This window comes from Eurytemora carolleeae, unplaced genomic scaffold (genome assembly GCF_000591075.1).
Source record: "Eurytemora carolleeae unplaced genomic scaffold, Eaff_2.0 scaffold1189, whole genome shotgun sequence".
In the NCBI taxonomy this organism is placed as follows: Eukaryota; Metazoa; Arthropoda; class Copepoda; order Calanoida; family Temoridae; genus Eurytemora; species Eurytemora carolleeae.
Genome location: NW_019402168.1, coordinates 1 through 20663, shown reverse-complemented (window position 1 = coordinate 20663; position 20663 = coordinate 1). Strand labels below are relative to the sequence as shown.

The 20663-nt window shown below is 33.2% G+C and overlaps 1 protein-coding gene across 1 annotated transcript; it reads right to left on the bottom strand.

Annotated features, from left to right (window-relative positions):
• Window positions 1-307: 307 nt before the first annotated feature.
• LOC111718063 (protein TANC2) lies at window positions 308-19533 on the bottom strand (the record flags this gene model as incomplete). Its single annotated transcript, XM_023493552.1, has 15 exons — window positions 308-1550; window positions 1871-3085; window positions 3986-4222; window positions 4595-4716; window positions 5052-5382; window positions 9589-9824; window positions 11471-11578; window positions 12240-12305; window positions 12684-12853; window positions 13718-13801; window positions 14281-14392; window positions 15081-15136; window positions 15525-15743; window positions 16869-17132; window positions 19459-19533. Coding segments are annotated over 15 exons (3788 nt in total), but the record flags the coding sequence as incomplete, so codon positions are not given.
• Between the last annotated feature and the right edge of the window lie 1130 nt (window positions 19534-20663).

Genomic DNA, 20663 nt, shown 5'->3' with positions numbered 1-20663 from the left:
AAGCCGAGGGAATGTAAGAATAAGTTTACAGTCGAGGGAATGTAAGAATAAAGACTAAACAAATTCCGTACAGTAGTCTCTGCAGTCTCTGTAAGTAACCCATGGATGATTCAATCTTTCTATAAGTTTTTCAAGACCTTACCACACACACTCACTCAATCACTCATTCACTCACTCACTCACTCACTACCTCACTCACTCACTCACTCACCCCCTCACTCACTCATAAACTCAATTGATAAACTTGCTCAGGCGCTTATTCTAACATCCTCTGCTCTTATAGCTCAGCTTCATGAATTTTTAAATGTTCAATTACAATTAGTTTATTGAATAGCGAGGACTAGTGTAGTAATATAAACATGTACTGTACTGTACTGTACTGTACTGTACTATACTGTACTTTAAACACGAATTTAGGATCACTGAGTTTTTTGTTAATATACAAATGTAATTTTTCTGTAAATATACGTTTAAAATGCTAAACACGCTTAACATTAATACGGCGTACTGCAGTACATAAATAAATCAATGATAAGTGTACACTGTACATGTCTGAATAAATTTAGTATATTGGTAACATTTACAGCTGTTTAAAAGTGTTAAGAAATAATAAAAATAAAAGTAACAAATTGGAGATCAAAATAATCAACTTGAAACAAAAATTGCGAGAAAATATTTTAACATTTTTCTAAATTTTTTTTTTTCAAACACAAAAATAAAATGGAATCTATCTTGCTGTTTTTTTTATCACAGATTGTACATACAAAATATAAACTGACATATAACATGTTAATTGACTGGGCTTAACAAAACAGTTTTTACATTATTTCCGATATCTACAATAAAATCTGTTTAAAAAGTTTTAAAACTGACTTTTCCAGTTTTGAATGCAGATCGTTGAATTCTCAGCCTTGAAAGGATTCTGAAGCCTGCCAATATTTTAGATCAAGTCATCGTTTTCCTCTGGATTGTTTTTCAACATTTAATTTTCAAACAAAGATTGAATTCAGAACGTTTTCCAGGTACGCCAGTAGAAGAGGAAAAGGGGGGGGGAGTCTTATAATGATGATCCTACCCCACTTGAAGTGGATCCTCCAGAATCAGGATCCTTAGGATCCGTGAACATGGAGTCTGGAAGCGGATTAGAAGGGGATTGAATCTCCTCTTTGATACTCAGGAGGTTCCTATGGAGCTCACGGTTTTGTGGAGCTAGACGCACAGCTTGCGTCATATCGGAGTAGGCTGCGTCAAGCTTACCGTCACTGTGGTACGCTTTAGCACGTGTATGATACGCCTCGAAAACGTGAGGAAAGGTTTGAATGACCTCTGAAGCGTGTTCTACAGCCTCTCTGTACTCCTTCATCTTACGCTTACATCTAGAGAGGTTGAGGAGTAAATGGATCTTTAGCTGATCAAATACTTTCTGAAGTTTCTCTTGATCGGATGGTATACGCTTGTATGCGTAGGAATACCGTATAGCTGCGTCACTAAGTTTATTCCTCTTATACAGAGTGTTTCCGTCTTCCAACAGTTTGTTTAGTAAACACAACCTGAAATATACAATTGTAAACAAACATAGATGAAAATGTAAATAATCCGTGTTCTGTAAGCAAAACTAGTGTTTTCTTTAGGGAAATTCTCAAAAAGAACAAAAATTAGATTAAACTTTTAGAAAATGGGCGGTGGGGGAGGGGGGGGGGAGGTACAAGTGTGTGCTTACAGTTAAAAGTGATGTAAGAATGTTTATACATGCATTGCAAGAAGAAGATTAAGAATGAAAGTAATTTATGAAGATCTTATTTACAGCCCCCCACAGAGTAAGATATGAACAACCTAATCTAGCTTGAAGAATATAAAATAAAAAACTTACAGTATTTCTGGTTTGCCTGCTGCCATCGTCCACGTGTTTGGCCCAAGTTTCGCGCCTTTTTTCAGAAAACATTTGACCGCAGCAAAATTTCCACATCCAATTGCTCTGTCAAGTGCCCTCATTCCATTTATATCCACATGCTCCATCATTGCTCCATGATCTAGGAGCAAAGTGACTACATCAGGATCCCCTTGGAAGCCTGCAAGATCTAGAGCAGTCCGTCCTTTCTTATCTACAGAGTTAATATCAGCACCCTGAGCTAACAAGAACCTTACTGCTTGAAGTTTGCCCTTTGCACACGCCCAAATCAGAGGGGTCAACCCGTCCTTGTCCTGAACCTCAATATTCGCCTTCTTCATGACAAAGTGTTCCACAACACCCAGATGTCCCTCCATAGCTGCAAGAATTAATGGTGTCTTTCCAGTCACATCCTTTTGCTCTAGATTGGCTCCTTCTGAGAGTAGAAGCTCACAAACAGACCAATGTCCTTCCCTAGCAGCCATATGCAGAGGTGCTGCTTCCTTAAGGTTAGTTGAGATTAGACTTGCTCCTCTCTTGATCAAAGCCTGGCAGCAGTCTCGTCTACCTGCGGCTGCAGCTGCTCCGAGGAGTGTCTCTCCCAGCAGGGTGTCAGCGTTGTTGACCTTGACCTCCCTCATATCCAGTAGGAACTCCAGGATACTGAGGTTTCCTGCAGAAGCTGCTGCAACTGCTGCCTGCTGTGCGACCTCTGATAGGGTAGCATCCTTGGGACAGGAAGAGTTCCAATCTAGGGACAGAAGGTATTCTAGGATTGGAAGATGACCGTTTCTAGCTGCATGCACTAGGGCACAGCTCTCAGTTTTATCTATCTGGGAGATCTTAGCCCCACCTTCCACTAAAACTCTAAGACACTCCATGTTTCCCTCCATGCAAGCAAATGATATTGAACTGAATCCTTGTGAATTGGTTGCGTTGACATCAGCCCCAAACTCTAGAAGGAGTGAAACCATCTCTACATATCCTCGCTTAGTAAACACACAGAGTAGAGGGGCATTGTTGAGATAGGTCGTGCTCTGGTTCGGATTAGCTCCGGAGAGGAGAAGAAGCTTGGAGAGGTTAATATTAGGATTGAAGAGATTTCTCTCAGCTCCCAGAGCCAGGGAGATATCGTCGGAGAACAGAGATATCCAGGAGGCCAAAAGATCTCTAGTTGGTATTCCAGTATCTTTATTCCTGTAGACATACACATTTTTAACCAACTTTATTTTAACTTTATTCATGGAAGTATTTGAAAATACATTTTTGATGGACAGAAGGGATGTGGAGTGGGAGGGGGGGGGGGAATTTTCTTCTGTTGATGTTGAAATAACAAAGTGTGAAGAATCTTAAAAAGGTTTAGTTAAGTTTCTTTAAAGCATTACAATAGGATATTAAATCCAGTACAGGTGTTTTTACAAGGTATAAATCACAGAACTCTACAAGTGGTAGACATTTAATTTTACAGTTTAAACTTTAAACCCAAATCATAGAATTAATAAATATTCAATTCAATTTACATATACTAAAATGTTAACATCCAGAAAGAATTATCAAATAAAAAGAAATTGAATGAAAAGGAAAACTGAGAGGATAAAAACTAAAATGAAATGGGGGGGGGGGGTGTAAATGTATACAAAAGGGATGGGGATGTGGGGAGAGAAAGTAGGATAGAGAGGGGAAGGGGAGGTTAGATATTAAAGGGAAAGTAGGGTGTTAGGGGGAAGGTGGATAGGGAAGGGGGAAATAAGTAAGGGAAGGGGGGGGGGTAAAAAAGGGACTCCGCAGGCAATTGGTTCTTTCTTCAAACTGACAACACTGCTGGGAATAATTAAACAATTTTCTAGAAAAAAAGTTGAATATCTTGAATCAACAAAACAAAATAAATGGTGTGTCCATTAAACCCATTAAGCGTGAACGGCTTGGACATTTAAAACAATATTTTTCAAACATTGATACTTTTTCAACAAACTTCAAAATATTTATGTTTTCATGTCTTAAAACATTTAATTTTAAAAGGCCACGTGTTAAGTATAGGAGCTGGGTTGGGTGATGAAAAAATGGGGGTGAAAAAAGATATTTGAATAAAAAGTGTTCCTGTAGATATTTGATTTAAGGATATGATGAGTAAGGTCTAGAGTCAGCTCCGGAGTCAAGGATTGATCCGTCCTACACATCTCTAGGGAGAGAGCTGTGTGTCCTATCCTAGGATCACAGATAAACTTGATCGACTCCTTCTCCCCCCGCCTCATCAACCACTCCCTCAACAAGGGGTGGAAGAAGCAGACGGACTCATCCCTTCTCTTAACTACCAGGTCTGAGATCAAGGAGTATCTAAATAATAGATAATATTATTCTTCACGAATTCTATTAAATATGGATCTCAAGAACATAGTTTTTTTACATTGTTTTGTAGACGTAATCTCAAGTGACCCTCCATGTTTGATTCACAATGGTACCTTGACACACCAATCTCAGTAACAATGACAATTTCCTTTAGTGTTTTTGTAGCATAAATACAAAAGTCACTTTACAGAGAACCCCTAATTTAAAAAAAAAACACTTTCCGAGATAAAAAAATCTTATTCATCTTTGATACGGCAGATTTTTAAAGGGTACTTTAATGAATCAGACATGCCACTATATTAATGGAGGGTTACATCACATCTACAATCCCTTTAAGAGTGTATAAATTTATTCTTCTACCTGGCAAGAAAGTCCTCCCAAGATATTTCTGCATCTATATATATTGAGTTGACAGCTAGGAAGAGCTGGGGTAGGGTTAACGGTTGCAAACTTGACAAACACACACTCAAAATATCAGACACCTAGAAGTAATCTTAATTATTTAATATACTATTTAATTCAGTTCAGTTCAATTTAATTCAGTTCAGTTCAGTTCAATTCAGTTCAGTTCAGTTCAGTTCAGTTCAGTTCAGTTCAGTTCAGTTCAGTTCAGTTCAGTTCAGTTCAGTTCAGTTCAGTTCAGTTGATTTAAGTTAAGTTTGGAAATGCTTGGTAAAGTTCGATTGAGTTTGGTTGAGTTCGGTTCGTCTTGATTTCGTTGAGTTCAGTTTTGTTTGTTTTGGTTCAGTTAAGTTAGGTTGAGCTCAGTTTGTTTGAGCTTTGTTGAGATAGTTTGGTTTGGCTTGGTTTAATTAACCTGTTTGAAGCTGTGTGTGGTGGGAAATCTAAGATTGAACTCCAGTAGAAAGATTTGGGACAAGGTCTCAGGTAGCACGTTAAAGCTGGTGGACTTGATGGTAACACTGCCCTTCTCTATCAGATCAAGGAGCAGTTTGACAAACAGAAATGAACCCTTAGCAGATGAGACAAGGTGATTCTGGAACCTTGTTTGAGGATTCTCATCCGTCATCCGAGACAGTTTGGAGGGCGTTATGTTGGTTTGAATATTCCTACTCTTGGATATTCTCATCCCAATATAATCAGAGATATCCTTCTGCAGTCTCTCATCCACGTCATAGTTATCCAAACTGAAATACAGAAACATTAATTAGAAAAATAAATGAATGAGACCATATTTTATAGATATAAATAATTTAAGAACGTCCCTTTTTATATAATTATATGTATACTTTGCTTGGATGTCTGGGTGATTGTTTATTTGACCGTTTGTATCCAATAAACGTCAAAACGGTTGAACCGAAAGTACCCAAAGATTGTCTCCAAAAATTTTAGATTTTCGAAATATTTTATAAATCCACGAAACAAAATTGTCAATACGCAAAAAAAATATTTTTGTTTTATCGAAGAGAAAAATCTGAAAGATTGATCACGCTCTACTAGTCTAGTCTACTTAAATATAATTAGTTGCTTCATCCCTTCCACATTAGCTGTGGATGGAATATATTAAAAAGAAAGAATATTTTTGTTTCCTGACATTTAGTAATTAAGAAAATCAAGAACATTCCCCTGGTTGACAAGAACAAAATTAAGGTTTGACAGAACTCATGTTTCTTCCCTTGAAAAGGAAAAGATAAAAAATTTCGTCTCGGATTAAGATTAGATATCAGGTTGTAACTCAATACTGATTAGGTTCAGGCTTTAAAATTGTTAAAAAATTGATTCTCAATTTTCTTCAAATTTGAGTTGAGAGCCGCAAGGTTCTGGTCACTGGTGCAGTGGCTTAAATAAGTGCCATTGCAGTTACATTCATAAATGAGATATCTCTTCTTCATAAAAGTGACTTGAGATTGTTTTGCATCAGAAACAATTGAGGGAATGTCAGAATTGAACATATTCTACAGCTTTCACATTATTTATCAGAGAGGGTTACTTGAAATTACAACAACACTTAATTTGCATTCAAACGTTTTCATTAATTTATTCTTTAACGCATCTTGTTACTTTCAATTTATTACTTTTTTAACCTGTTATTTTCTGGTTTGCAACTATTAACTATTTTCTAGTTTACACAGGTCTCAACTATTAACTATTTTCTAGTTTACAGGTCTCAACTATTAACTATTTTCTAGTTTACACAGGTCTCAACTATAAACTATTTTCTAGTTTACACAGGTCTCCACTTTTAACTATTTTCTAGTTTACACAGGTCTCAACTATTAACTATTATCTAGTTTACACAGGTCTCAACTATTAACTATTTTCTGGTTTACAGGTCTCAACTATTAACTATTTTCTGGTTTACAGGTCTCAACTATTAACTATTTTCTAGTTTACACAGGTCTCAACTATTAACTATTTTCTAGTTTACAGGTCTCAACTATTAACTATTTTCTAGTTTACAGGTCTCAACTATTAACTATTTTTTAGTTTGCACAGGCCTCAACTATTAACTGAAGTTCTGTCCAGTCTTATCCTTGAACCTATTAGTGTACACTCCTATCTTAAATGTATGATTGCAACTAATGTCACCAGATTTATCTCTTTAAAGGGACTGTAGACGGTTTTTACGTGACCGTTTATTCAAGATTCGCATGCTTGATTCACATCGGTGTCTTTTAAATCTTTCTCTGACAAGCCCCCGTTCTTCCTTTTTAGAAAGTGTTGAATTCTGTTGATGTCATTCTTTCTCTCTCTCTTACGCTTAAATCATTTTTTGGTTAGGAAAAAAAACAAGAATATCTTCAACGTTTTTGCTCAGACAATTATCTAAAGGACACCTTTGTAAATCGGACATATCCCACTTTTTTTATAATTTAGAATATTACTTGAAATTACGTGGACAGCCCCTTTTAGAAACGCTGAATGACCCCCCCCCCCCCCCTCCTCTTGTCAGTTTCAGGGATAGAGAATTTTATTTTAATAAGTCTAACCCAGGGTGTTTTGTGCCATCAAGTCTAATTTGTTCGGTTTAATGAGGCCGACTTAATATATGGCTAACTATATAAATATAATTAGACATAGGATGTTTTATAGAAGGATAATTTTGGCGGGAATATGTCAAGATAAAGGTAAAGAAAATCAGCTGTCTCTAGTTAAGGATTGACAGGCTGAAGAAAACATTCTTGAGATTTAACCCCGGCCCAGGGTTAGTTTTTTATCCAGGGCCTAATAAAGCCAAGCATACCATTTATATTCATTTTATGTAGACAACATTAATTTGTTTTATTCAATCATGGTTCATTTATTATAGAAATAGATGGGACAAGATCATTTTATTATATCTACTTTTAGAATATAGTTTTTAATTAACAATTGTGTCTTTTTTCAAGCTTTCTAACACTTAACTCAAAGTCTAATCCTAATCTTGACAATTTGATGTCGCAGACATTTTTCCCACTATAAATATAAACAGGAGAACCCATACAACTATGGCCTATGCAGACAAATGCTATTTTTAGATAGTCCAGTGAACATTTGTGTTTAGTGTATTTTGTGATGGAAATAACTTTTTTGGACTTTTAAAAGTTGCACAAAATTCTGAAAAGTTTTACAAATGTCAAGGTTGGTAACGAACTAAGTTCTTTCCTATGTGTACACTGTTCACAGATCCGTTTCACTTTAGAAATAAGTTGCTTTAAGCTACTGGTAAAGGAATTGAGTTTTTGCCACAAACTCAGATTTTCTAATTCCTATAACTCAGCAAACCCGTTTTCCTATACCTTTGATATTTCAAACTATTAATTCTGGCAGATCAAATAGTCGAATCAAAGGTTTACACCATCAGGTTGCAAAGATATTGGGGTTAGAAAATGTAAGATAGTTGCAAAAACTCATTTCCTTTATTTTATGTTCAACCGAATAAAATACAAATTAAATAGATTAAAAGTCGTCTTACTTTCCCTCAGTTTTATAAGTCCCACTGTATAATATACAGGGCTATTTGATTAGATATTAAGGTCTGTAAAAACAAAGAGACAGGTTTAAATTCAAAATAAATAGGTTTACGTCTAGTTGAGTGAGGGGGGAGAGATAAGGCCTGAATATCAGAATTGTATCTAGCATGAAAATAAGGTAGCTCAAGGCACGTGTCATCATTTTCAATTTTAATAAACAGAAATTTCAGTTCATCAACCTTGATATACGTTTAACAACCTTCTGCTGAGTTTATCAACTTTTATCTGAGTTTTCAACCTTTATCTGAGTTTATCAACCTTTATCTTTGTGTATCAACCTTTATCTGAGTTTATTAACCTTTATCTGAGTTTATCAACCTTTTTCAGAGTTTATCAACCTTTTTCAGAGTTTATCAACCTTTATCTGAGTTTATCAACCTTTATCTGAGTTTATCAAACTGTATCTGAGTTTATCAACCTTTATCTGAATTTCTTACTGAAAACAAAAAATAAAATTTTATTTTGAAACAAAAATAACAGTTGACAAGTTTTCCTAAACATTTTCAAATCTCACTAATACCAATATCAGCTTCATTTAAGAAAATTGTAATTTTTTTTTATAAAAATGTTTAAATTTTACTTTCACTATACAAGGGTTAAAAAATAAAGCTGAGATTCGTTCTTAACAATGTGGGAATCGATTCCTTGTAAATCAAATGCTCTTAATTCAATTATCGCATGCTCTCTCTCTCTCTCTCTTGAATCTTTTTTCCCACACTTTTTGAGGACTTACTGTCCCAGACCCCCCCCCCCCTCCTCCATATGAAAATTGTCAAAAAGAAAAGGTTACAGGTAATGTATATTCAACTAAGCTGGATATTAATAAGCTTACACTGTGGCCTAGAATAAACATGAACAAATCAGTACAGAAGTACAGACAGTGTTTTTCAAAAAAATGTATATAAGAAAAGAATATAAGAAGAAAATAAAAGGGTAAAATTAACTAACCTTTTATGATGAAAGGGTAAAATTAAACAACATTTTATGATGAAAGGTTAAATTAAACAACATTTTATGATGAAAGGGTAAAATTGACTAACCTTATATGATGAAAGGTTGAAATTAACAAACTTTATATGATGAAAGGGTAAATTTAACCAACCTTGTTTGATGAAAGGGTAAGTGGACCAACCTGATGTGATGAAAAAGTAAAATTGATCAACCTTAAATGACAAAAGGGTAAAATTTATCAACCTTAAATGATGAAAGGGTAAAATTGATTAACCTTAAATGATGAAAAGGTAAAATTGATCAACTATATATGATGAAAGGGTAAAATTGACCAACCTTATATGATGAAAGGGTAAAACTGATCAACCTTAAATGATGAAAGGGTAAAATTGATTAACCTTATATGATGAAAGGGTAAAATTGACCAACCTTATATGATGAAAGGGAAGGCTGGCTGCTGCCTGTTTACTCGCTGTTCTGATAGTACAGATAATCTTAAGCCAGGTAGGAAATGATGGTAGATGACGAGCTATAAAGCCGGTCAGCGTGTTTCCGTAATCTGGTCTATGGAACTCAGCATCACAGAGTGCATCAATAAGGATGATGCAGTTTGTAGCAGGAAGCTTGCCAGACTTCTGAAGAGAAACCAGGGGGGCCAGGATACCCTAAAATACGGTTGAAAGTGTAATTGGAAAATTTGAGTTTGTTGCAAAGACTCAATCAATTTCTTTGTGAGGAAACCCCATAGCAGAATTTATATCTTCAAAGAGGGTTCTTAACACTATAGAACTTCATGCAGATTTATAAAAAATATGTTAAACGCATTTAGAGGAATAACATGAATATTATATTTGAAACACCTGCATAACATTTTGTTTATAATTTCGTAAAATTTGATTAATAATAAACTTAATAATAAACTAGATAATAAAATATATTTATAAAATATTGAAGAGTGTTAAACAAAGATACAAAAGAAAGTTTTGAAAGGATTGTGTTACACACTGGGTGTAAAATCTGAAATACAGGGTGTCCAAATTAAAATTTCGTTTGAATAACAGAAAAATAATTTCTGTTAATTCCAGAAAAAAAGTTATTAATATTAATATTAATGTTAATGTTAATGTTAATGTTAATGTTGATGAAGTATTTTATCTAAAAAATATTTCCCTCAATGCCTTTCTTTATTGAGACACCCTGCACATTGAACATAGTACAAACCCCTTATATTGAGACACCCTGTACATTGAACATAGTACAAACTCCTTATAAACACGATTTTAATAAAACACAAAAACAATATTCATCATAAATCAATCAAATCATAAATATGTGCAAATATTTACTGACTATTATTATTATTATTATTATTATTATTATTATTATTATTGTTTCTGAGCTAGATCATTAGCTTTGAAACAGTAAGACCCATAAAACTATATAAATGGAGGTCGTCCTCAAATCATTTGCTTTTATCACCTTGCTAAAACTTTATCTCAAGAGAAGATATCAGGAAAACCCGAACATAATTTATTAAAACAAAGCAAACTTAACAGAACAGAGTTTTGAAATGTTTTTACTTTTCCAGATTTGAATGTTGTATTTAAAATTCATAGGTAGATCCACGTTATCGATGACCCTTCATCTTAAGATGGTACATACTCTAATTTTATCACACCTATATCTTTGCAACCTGATGGCGTAAACCTTTGATATTTCAAATTTAGATTATATGTTTGAAATAACTAAGGTCTACGATATTGAATTGTAAAGATACTAGAAATTCGAGGCGCTTCGCGCCCTTCTTTCTAGCCTTAGAGGGCGCTTCGCGCCCATCTTCTAAATTAGTTGTGAACATGTTCTCTTTGTGTACATCGTAAAACAAAACAAAAATAATTCGCGGATTTTCACAAAAAATTTCGCGGATTTTCAAAATTTTTAAAAATTTAATGACGATCGAATTTTGATGGAGACAAATATTTGAAATTTTGATTTTTCATAAACCTTCCCTGGGGTCCCTAGATGTCCCACAAAAAATTTGGGCCCGATCGGTTCAGCCGTTTTGACGTTTATTGGATACAAACAAACAAACAAACAAACAGACAAACAGACAGACAGACAAGCCAAATTTATATATAGATAGGGATTAGAATATAAAAGCTTGTGACAAAGACTCAATTCCTTTCTGTGTATAGTAATATACCTGGGTATAGTAGTATACCTGTGTATAGTAGTATACCTGGGTATAGTAGTATACCTGGGTATAGTAGTATACCTGGGTATAGTAGTATACCTGGGTATAGTAGTATACCTGGGTAAGAGCAGAGTCAGGATGACTAAGACAATGAGTTAGGGAGAGTTTAGCTCGTAGATCATGTTCAGTAGATAGCAGGCTATGATAACTCTCTAGCTGAGGAGCCTAGATAGATAGATATAGATAGATAGATAGATAAATAGATAGATAGATAGATAGATAGATAGATATAGATAGATATATACATAGATACATAGAATGAACTCATGAAAGGATAAATAAATTAATGAAAAAATAAATAAATCTATTAATCAATAAATATATCAAAGAATCAATAAATAGATTAATGAATCAATTAATGAATAAATAAATCAATGAAAGGATGAAAGGAAGGATAATTGATAAAATAAATAAAAAATAAATGAACCATTGAATAAATCCAAGAATGAAGGATAAAAGGATCAATGAAAGAATGAAAGGACGAATGAAGTATAACTGAGATAGCTGAGCAGCTAAAGAATGAAAGAATGAATAAAGAATAGCCCGAGAAAGCTGAGCAGCTAAAGAAAGGATTAAAGGATGAATGTGAGGATGAATGAATGAATAGAATAAAAAAATTTTACCAGAGAAAGCTGAGCAGATAAAGGATGAATGAAAGAATGATTGAATAAATAAAGTATACCTGGGAAAGCTTAGCAGCTAAGGAAAGGATTAAAGGATGAAAAAAAAAGAATGAATGAATAAATAAAGTATACCTGGGAGAGCTGAGCAGCTATGGAAAGGATCAAAGGATGAAAAAAAGAATGAATGAATAAATAAAGTATACCTGGGAAAGCTGAGCAGCTAAGGAATGAATCCACTCCGCTATCTGACATGTCACAGCATTGTCAATCTAAATTAAACAATAACAATAAAATTCAGGCTTTTCTTTAGAAAATCAGTCTATATAAAAAATCAGTTCATCCCTCAACACAAGATATAAAGATCAGGCTATCCACCAGCTCAATACATAAAAATCAGTTGAAAAATTATATTTGTTTAAACTTTGTGCGAAGGAAAAATTGGTAGCGGGTAAAGAAATTATAAATGCACCATTTTATACTAATTTATATTTGCGTGTAAAAATAAGTTTAATAATTAACAATATTGTAAAGCTTAATTTATTTCTAGATGGAGGACACCATACACAATGAGCCCCAGGTATCTTTAAAATAAATTTCTTTTTTAAACTGAATTTAATCCCGATCTTTATAAGGAACTATAAACTAACCTGACAGAAATGGTAAGCTACTACTTGGCTAGCCAAGGAAGGTTGGTTGGATGGCTGACTGCTAGAGTAGGGATTGGGCTGGGAATATATAGATTGGGAATAGATCGGTTGAGGGTTTAAGTTTTGCTGGGAACTTCCAAGATTGCTCCCAATTCGAGAATAAACCGGCTCTAGAAAAAATACAGATTTAGATAAATAATAAATAGTTCTAATAAATAAATATTCAATAATAGTTAATACATAAATGAATAATAATAAAAGGAAAGCTGTAGTTGGACCCCAAAAACAAGTAGAATAGGAAGACGACTGTAAGACTAAAGTTATGATTTCAAAATCCAATGAACAGGAAACAAAACAATTATGCAGTGTACTCAGACCCATTTCACTCAATAAATTGAATTTCGAACATACTGGTAAAAAAACATTAACTTTTTTAACACCATTAATACACATTACATAAGGTTTCTTAAATGTCGTCTACCTTTTTCCTCAGTTTTAGCAATTAAATAATTGCTGCTAACCAATCTTTATTTTGCTTATTTGCGACAAATTGTTTTACAATGATATAATATTATCACAACTAGATAAACAAATAAAAAAATTATGTGTTTTGAAAGTCTTTTTCTAGGAATTTGTATAAAAATACTAATTTTGTACGAAATACTTATTTAAGCTTTATTTTTCATTCGGTTCAAAACATCTTTATTCTACGTCTACGAATACGATACATGTAACCTCCGAAATTTTAACATTTTATCTTATGCATATTATGTCCAAATTCTGTAAAACCTCTCAATAAAACATTTTATGCTTTATCTGGGTTATTTCTAAATATCACATTTCCTAAACTTCCTAGATACTTTCTGGATTATTTTAGATATCACATTTCATGTCCTTTCTGTATTTTCTGTAATATCTCTGAACATTATATTTCATGTCCTATGTCTATGAATTATCTATTTCATGCCCTTTCTGTATATATATATATATATATATATATATATATATATATATATATATATATAAATATTTACCTTTCCCGAGGGGTTCTCCATGTCCAAAACTGCTTCGTTCAACAAGATTCAGAATAATTCCAGTCTTTCCAGTTCCAGGGGATCCTAAATAGGAAAAGTAAAAAATTTAATTTTTAACTTCCTCTTTAATATGTTTAATACTCTAGGTATGTCAAGGTAAACTGGTCATCTAGTTTTATACCAGATTAACAACTCTAGGTATGTCAAGGTAAACTGTTCATCTAGTTTTAAACCAGATTAACAACTCTAGTTATGTCAAGGTAAACTGTTCATCTAGTTTATACCAGATTAACAACTCTAGGTATGTCGAGGTAAACTGTACATCTAGTTTTAAACCAGATTAACAACTCTAGTTATGTCAAGGTAAACTGTTCATCTAGTTTATACCAGATTAACAACTCTAGGTATGTCGAGGTAAACTGTTCATCTAGTTTTATACCAGATTAACAACTCTAGGTATGTCAAGGTAAACTGTACATCTAGTTTATACCAGATTAACAACTGTAGGTATGTCGAGGTAAACTGTTGGTCTAATTTTATACCAGATTATATCAAACCCTGACCTGAGATAAGTATCCCTCTATTGGTGGGAAGAGAAGAATTGAACTGCTCCTGGATCTCCCTGAAGACCCAGTCTCGACCCACAAATACAGGGGAAGCTTCGCGTTGGGGAACCTTCACAATCCATCATTTTTAACATGGTTTTCAATCTTTAATAGAAGCTTTTGCCCGAAACTCAAATTTTTTTAAGCAATATAAAAATAACATAGGCCCCCCCCCCAGCTTGAATAGGGTTTAGTTTTACCCATTTGATATTTGAAATTCATAAAATTTGATCTAACAAATTTTAAAGTTTGCAATTTATAAAGTCTACGACATTAGGTTGCAGAAATATAGGGATTAGAAAACTAGAGTTTGTAGCAAAGACTCAATTCCTTTTGTGGTTTTTGTGGTATATACAGGGTGAGTTAAAAAAGTGTGATATACAGCGCCTGGTACAAAAGTGTACCTTTTTTCGTTCAATACGCTAAAATTGTATAATAACTATGAAAAGCTAGTGGGGGGTTAAAAGTCCGGCGTTGGAACGGGTATGGGATGGTTCTTTCCACACCTGGCGGCGGTCTGGGGAGTCCACCTTGGGGTCTCTTGCAGATTTATTATCTTTATGTTCTTTATGACTTTAAAAAAGTATAAGTGAGTAAACGAGGTAAAAGTCAAAAGTAAGGTGTTGCGACCTAGTCTCCGAAATGGATGCAATTTTTTTATAATTTTTTTTATAAATTTTTTCATAAAATTTTTCATAAAATTTGTCATAAATTTTTTTTAGCAAATTTTTCATAAAATTTTAATGATGATTATTTTCCTCAAAGTACAGAGGTTTGAGAAACCATTGGACTGGACGGTACTGTAGGAACGGAACTGAAATAAAATATTAGATATTAGTAAACAAAACAGATAATTTATTATTAAATGTGCAATAAGACAACCTTTGACGATAAAAAAAGTGTCCGAACTGTTGATCCAGGATTATAACTTTTTTTAGAGACTCTTTGGGACCAAATTTATTACATGGCAAGAAGTAGAAACAAACATTTCCGCTTATTAAATACTGATTTCAGGAATCATTTCTAATTGTATTAATTTCTATGCCTATCTCTCTCAGCCTAATTTAACCTTGAAAAGTGTAATCCCGAAAAGTTGCTCTTTTCAGGAGTGCGAAGGGGGGGAGTTGGGTTAGAAGAGTTATAAGAATTCAGGGCAAAACATTAAAATATTTTTATGCATAAATTGTGTTCAAAACTTTTACCTGGATTTCTTGTTTCAGGAGCAACATCTCTACGCCCAGGAACACGCGCTGACCGGCGCAAAAGGCTAACCTTACTCCCTCGATCCTCTCCGGATAGACGGGAGAGAGAGTACCTTCGGCCTCCTAGTCTACCTTGACCTCCAATAGGAGCCTGGAGGGAGAGGTTGGAGGACAAAGAGGCTAAGGATTCAGTATCAGTCTCAACTCCGCTTAGATAGTCTAGATAGATAGATGGATAGATAGAAGGAAAGATAGATAGATAGAGGGATAGATAGATAGATAGATAGATAGATAGATAGATAGATAGATAGATAGATAGATAGATAGATAAACATATAGCAGTCTAAATAGATAGATAGAAAGATAGATTGATGGAAGGATAGATAGATAGATAGATAGATAGATAGATAGATAGATAGATAGATAGACAGATAGATAGATAGATGGATGGATAAACATATAGCAGTCTAAATAGATAGATAGAAAGATAGATTGATGGAAGGATAGATAGATAGATGGATAGATATAGATAGATAGATAGATTGATAGATAGATAGATAGATAGATAAGTAGATAGATATATAGATAGATAGATAAATAGATATATAAACAGAGATATATAGTCAAGATAGATCATGTTAGATAAAAAGTTTGATCATTAAGTTTTTGAAGGATAATTTTCAAGCTTTGATAACGAACTAAATGATATAAAATTTCAAGATTTATAGAAGTATTTTGATAAATAAGGTTAAACAGAGTTTTATTTTTATTTTAAACAAATTGACATTTTCTAGGATTAGACTTGACTAGACTAGACTAACTTATGTCAATATAACTTGCAATGCAATAAACCTAAATATCAAGTTATCCCAGGATACGAATGAATATATAAGAATTAGATCCAGACCAAAATATCTATTAAATGCACACATTTACTACAGGCAAATGAAAAAATAAATACACAATGAAGAAATATATATAACAGTATACTGCTAAACAATTTAAATGAAAGGAATTAACTGAGAATAAATTAAAACGTTGACAAGTTATATCTAATACAAACAAATATTTAAAAGAAAGGACCTAAAGCTTGCAAGCTTTGACGCAAATATCGAGAAATTTGCCAATTACTTCTTTAAATCGGAAGCTAGAAGCAAGTGCTTTATATTGATAAAATGTGCATATCTAGGGCTACAAAAATCACAGCTAAGTTAGTACGGAAAAATCAAAGTTAAAGGTGTTGCGTCATTTCAAATTCGACCAAGTCTTGAAAATTGATGCAACTTCTGTTGGCAGGTTGGATCTATGTGTCAAAATACGAGATAAAGGGGATTTAAGGTTTACCTATATCAAGAGGATTGTCCCCTAGGGTAGATATGGGTCCACTATGCAAGGACGGAGCTAGAGAGAGAAGACTGCTCCGGGATTGAAAACCTGACTCCTGTCCAGCGGAACCTGCGGAGTAAGCTCTTGAACCTGCTGAGCAGGCCCTAGACCCGGAGAAGGGACGGGATGATCTGTATCCTGATGGGATAATATTGCTCCGGGAGCCGGGATTACTGCTCTGAGAGCTGAGAGGTGGTTTACTGGATGTAGAACTCGTGTCATCTGAAAAGACATGGTTTAATTTTCAAAGAAGGAATTGAGATTAGAAAATTTGAGTTTGAAATAGAGATTTTTTTCTCTTGATATTGAACTAATCATGCAACTAATGCTCAACCAGCGATAGATTTAGAATTATGAAAAAACACATTAATTAACAAATAATTCTATTAATTAATATATTTAAAAAAAAATAAAGTTCTAATAAAAGTTAATTAGTGATCACTTTATTAGAACTAGGCATTAAAAAAGTACAATATGTTACAACATATAAAATATGTTACAATATATTAAATATGTTACAATATATAAAATATGTTACAATATTAAATATGTTACAATATATTAAATATGTTACAACATATTAAATATGTTACAACATATAAAATATGTTACAATCTAGTATAATTCTGCAAATTGTTTGAGATTGTTAGATTTGAACCCCCGACCCTTTCCCAGTAGTAGTGTGTATCTTTGCAAAAATGCGAACAAAAAGATTGTATTTGCAAATTGTTTTGCAAATTACGTGATAGAATAGAAGCCCCTGTGGAAACCCACAAAAAGGTAAAACTAAAAAATGTTGATTAAAATAAATTTTTTACTTTTTTTGCATGCTCCCCTTAAACTGTATAATTTGATCTGTGCATTTATGAACCCAGAAACTGGAAATTATTGCGAAAAACCAGTTTATATGCCTGTAATATAAAGCTAGGAAGCCAAGTTGCACGCTTAGGTTTACTACTTATTATAAAATCTGTATATAGATTATAAACTTAGTGTAATAATTTATAGTTCTAGAAAATAAGTGATATCGACCCATGAAACCGGAGAACTTTGTGTTGTTGTTATATAGTTGTGTACAGTAAATAATTCCATGTTCATTGGACTATTTTACATCATAACTTAAGTTTAAAAGTCGTCTTTCTATTCCAGAGTTTTATGGGTCTCTCTGTATACTTATTTATAAACTGTCATAGATAGATAGATAGATAATTAGATAGATATATAGATAGATAGATAAATAGATATTGTATAGATTCATAGTTTACGCTTATAAAATGGAATTGATTGAATTTATAATTTTCTAATATCTTTGCAACCTGATGGTCTTTTAAATTTTGCTGTTTGATCTATCAGAATCTATAGTTTTCAATATAAAAATATACGACCTTCGGTTGCAAATATAAAGAGATGAGAAAAATAGTGTTTGCAGTTTTCCCTTGTTAAAAACTTTGATTTGTTACTAAATGAATCTAGTTTTTGATAAATTACAAAATAAAGTAAATCTTCACTTAATTTTTACCCTAGTATTTATTCAGAACATCATTAGATTTTAAAAAATGTTTGTTGGATTGAATCTAAATGTGAATTAAAAAGAATTATCGCCGTGCAGTGTGCAGTGTAGAAGCAGTACTATGTAAATCTTATAGTACTACAAGTACTGTGTACAGTGTACTGTGTAGATTGTACAGTGTACACTTCTCTGTTTAATACTCTGTAGTGTACACTGTACATTAATAAATTTAAAAATAAAAATTTGAATCAGTTATTAGATTAAATGTGAATTAAAAAAATATAACTGTGCAGTGTGCAGTGTAAAAGTACTACGTAAATCTTATAGTACTACAAGTACATTGTACAGTGTACTGTGAAGATTGTACAGTGTAAATTTCTCTGTTTGAAATGTACAGTGTACTATTTACTCTGTAGTGTACACTGTACTGTGCATTTAAGAACATTAATAAATTTTAAAAAAAAAATTTTAATTAGTTGTTAGATTAAATTTGAATTAAAAAAATATCACTGTGCAATGTCCATATTAAAAGCGTACTATGTAAATCTTATAGTACATACTACAGTGTACAGTGTACTGTGTAAATTGTACACTGTACATTTTATTGTTTAAACTTTACAGTTCACAGCATACTGTATTAAATGTACAATGTCAATTTACTCTATAACCTGTAGTGTACACTGTACAGTGTGCTGTGCATACTGTACGGTGTATAACAAACTCCACAACAAACAGAAAAGAAAGCTAGCACAAGAGTACAAGATAAAGTCGTGCACACGTTAAAAAAACATGCAAAAAAATTTAGCCTTTACCGCAAATTTTGTAATACCTATATATTTTAAACCTGATTGTGTGAACCTTAGATATTTCAAACTTAGATTATTTGATCTACAGAATCCATATTTTGACATAGCTAAGGTCCACGACATATATAAGGATTAGAAAATCATTATTTGTGGCAAAGACTCAATTCCTTTCACAATTTACTCGTATTTTATTATTAGTTGAGTAGCATGCTATTCATCTACTGTTAGTTACCTATTTCCCATATATAGTTCAATGCTTGAACTACACGGGTTGGGTCGGTTCGGAGCACCCGGGATGCGTACAGTGCTGCCAAAAATTAATGGTTAAAAGCCAGACCAAAAATATGAAGCAAAAATATTAGTAAAGCCTCATAAACATCCTCTCATCCATATTACACTCCGAATTATTTTGCCATCCTCTTCCCCCCTCCCCTACCACTATTCCACTTATCCTCCCCTCCCTCTCCATCCTCATCCCAGATTTAAAAAAGGGAAAAAATCTAACTCTTTCGTCAAAAGTGTCATTTTCAATTTGCAATTCATGAATTAGTTTTTAAATCTGCTAAATCCTTATGACATATAACAAATTTTCTCTGATGCGCCAAGGTTATAATGCAAGGAAACTTTATTGAAACCAGTTCTCTCTGGCCGGAGAGAAATTTGTAAAAAAGAATAGATGCATTATTGTTTGTTTAGTATCCGAGGAGGTTAAGAGCATTAAATTTTCTCTCATGCGCCAAGGTTGTAATGCAAGGAAACTTTATTGCAGTTGCGTATACTCTGCGTACATATTGAAACTCTGAGTGGAGAGAAATGTGTAAACAAAAATAGATGCATCAGTGTTTGTTTAGTATCCGAGGAGGTTAAAAGCATCCTATTTTGATAATTTTGTTAATTCACATAATAGTTTCTTATGACCAGAATATTTCATTGATTTTTTTATGTGAAAGATGGATCCCATGTCAGGATTCGACATCCGTCTTGTGTTTACATTACCGTCCAGAGACGACAGTACACTGCAGTACAAAAGATGCGTACACCTCTGAAATAACTTTCCTAGCATTATAACATTGTTGATGGGCATTCTTTAAAATATATTATTTGACAAATTAAGTTTTGAATCCCATATATAAGTACTATTTTTTAAATGGTCTAATCTGTGAAAAATATGTACTACCACCTAGACATATAAACAACTTCATTTAAATGTACTCCCTGTAATCCTATACACTAATTCAATAATCCTATAATAGTCCTCGAAGGATTTTCAATTACTACCACCACGTAAGGATTTATTTATTACCAATATTGGCTTGATCTAACTGCCTGACTGCCTGGTATAACAATCAAGTAATGCATTGATTTGCCCGTATTGGCTTTATTGCACAGCAGGGGGCAATCCTTTCATATTAAGATATAGATATAGATGTAAGGACT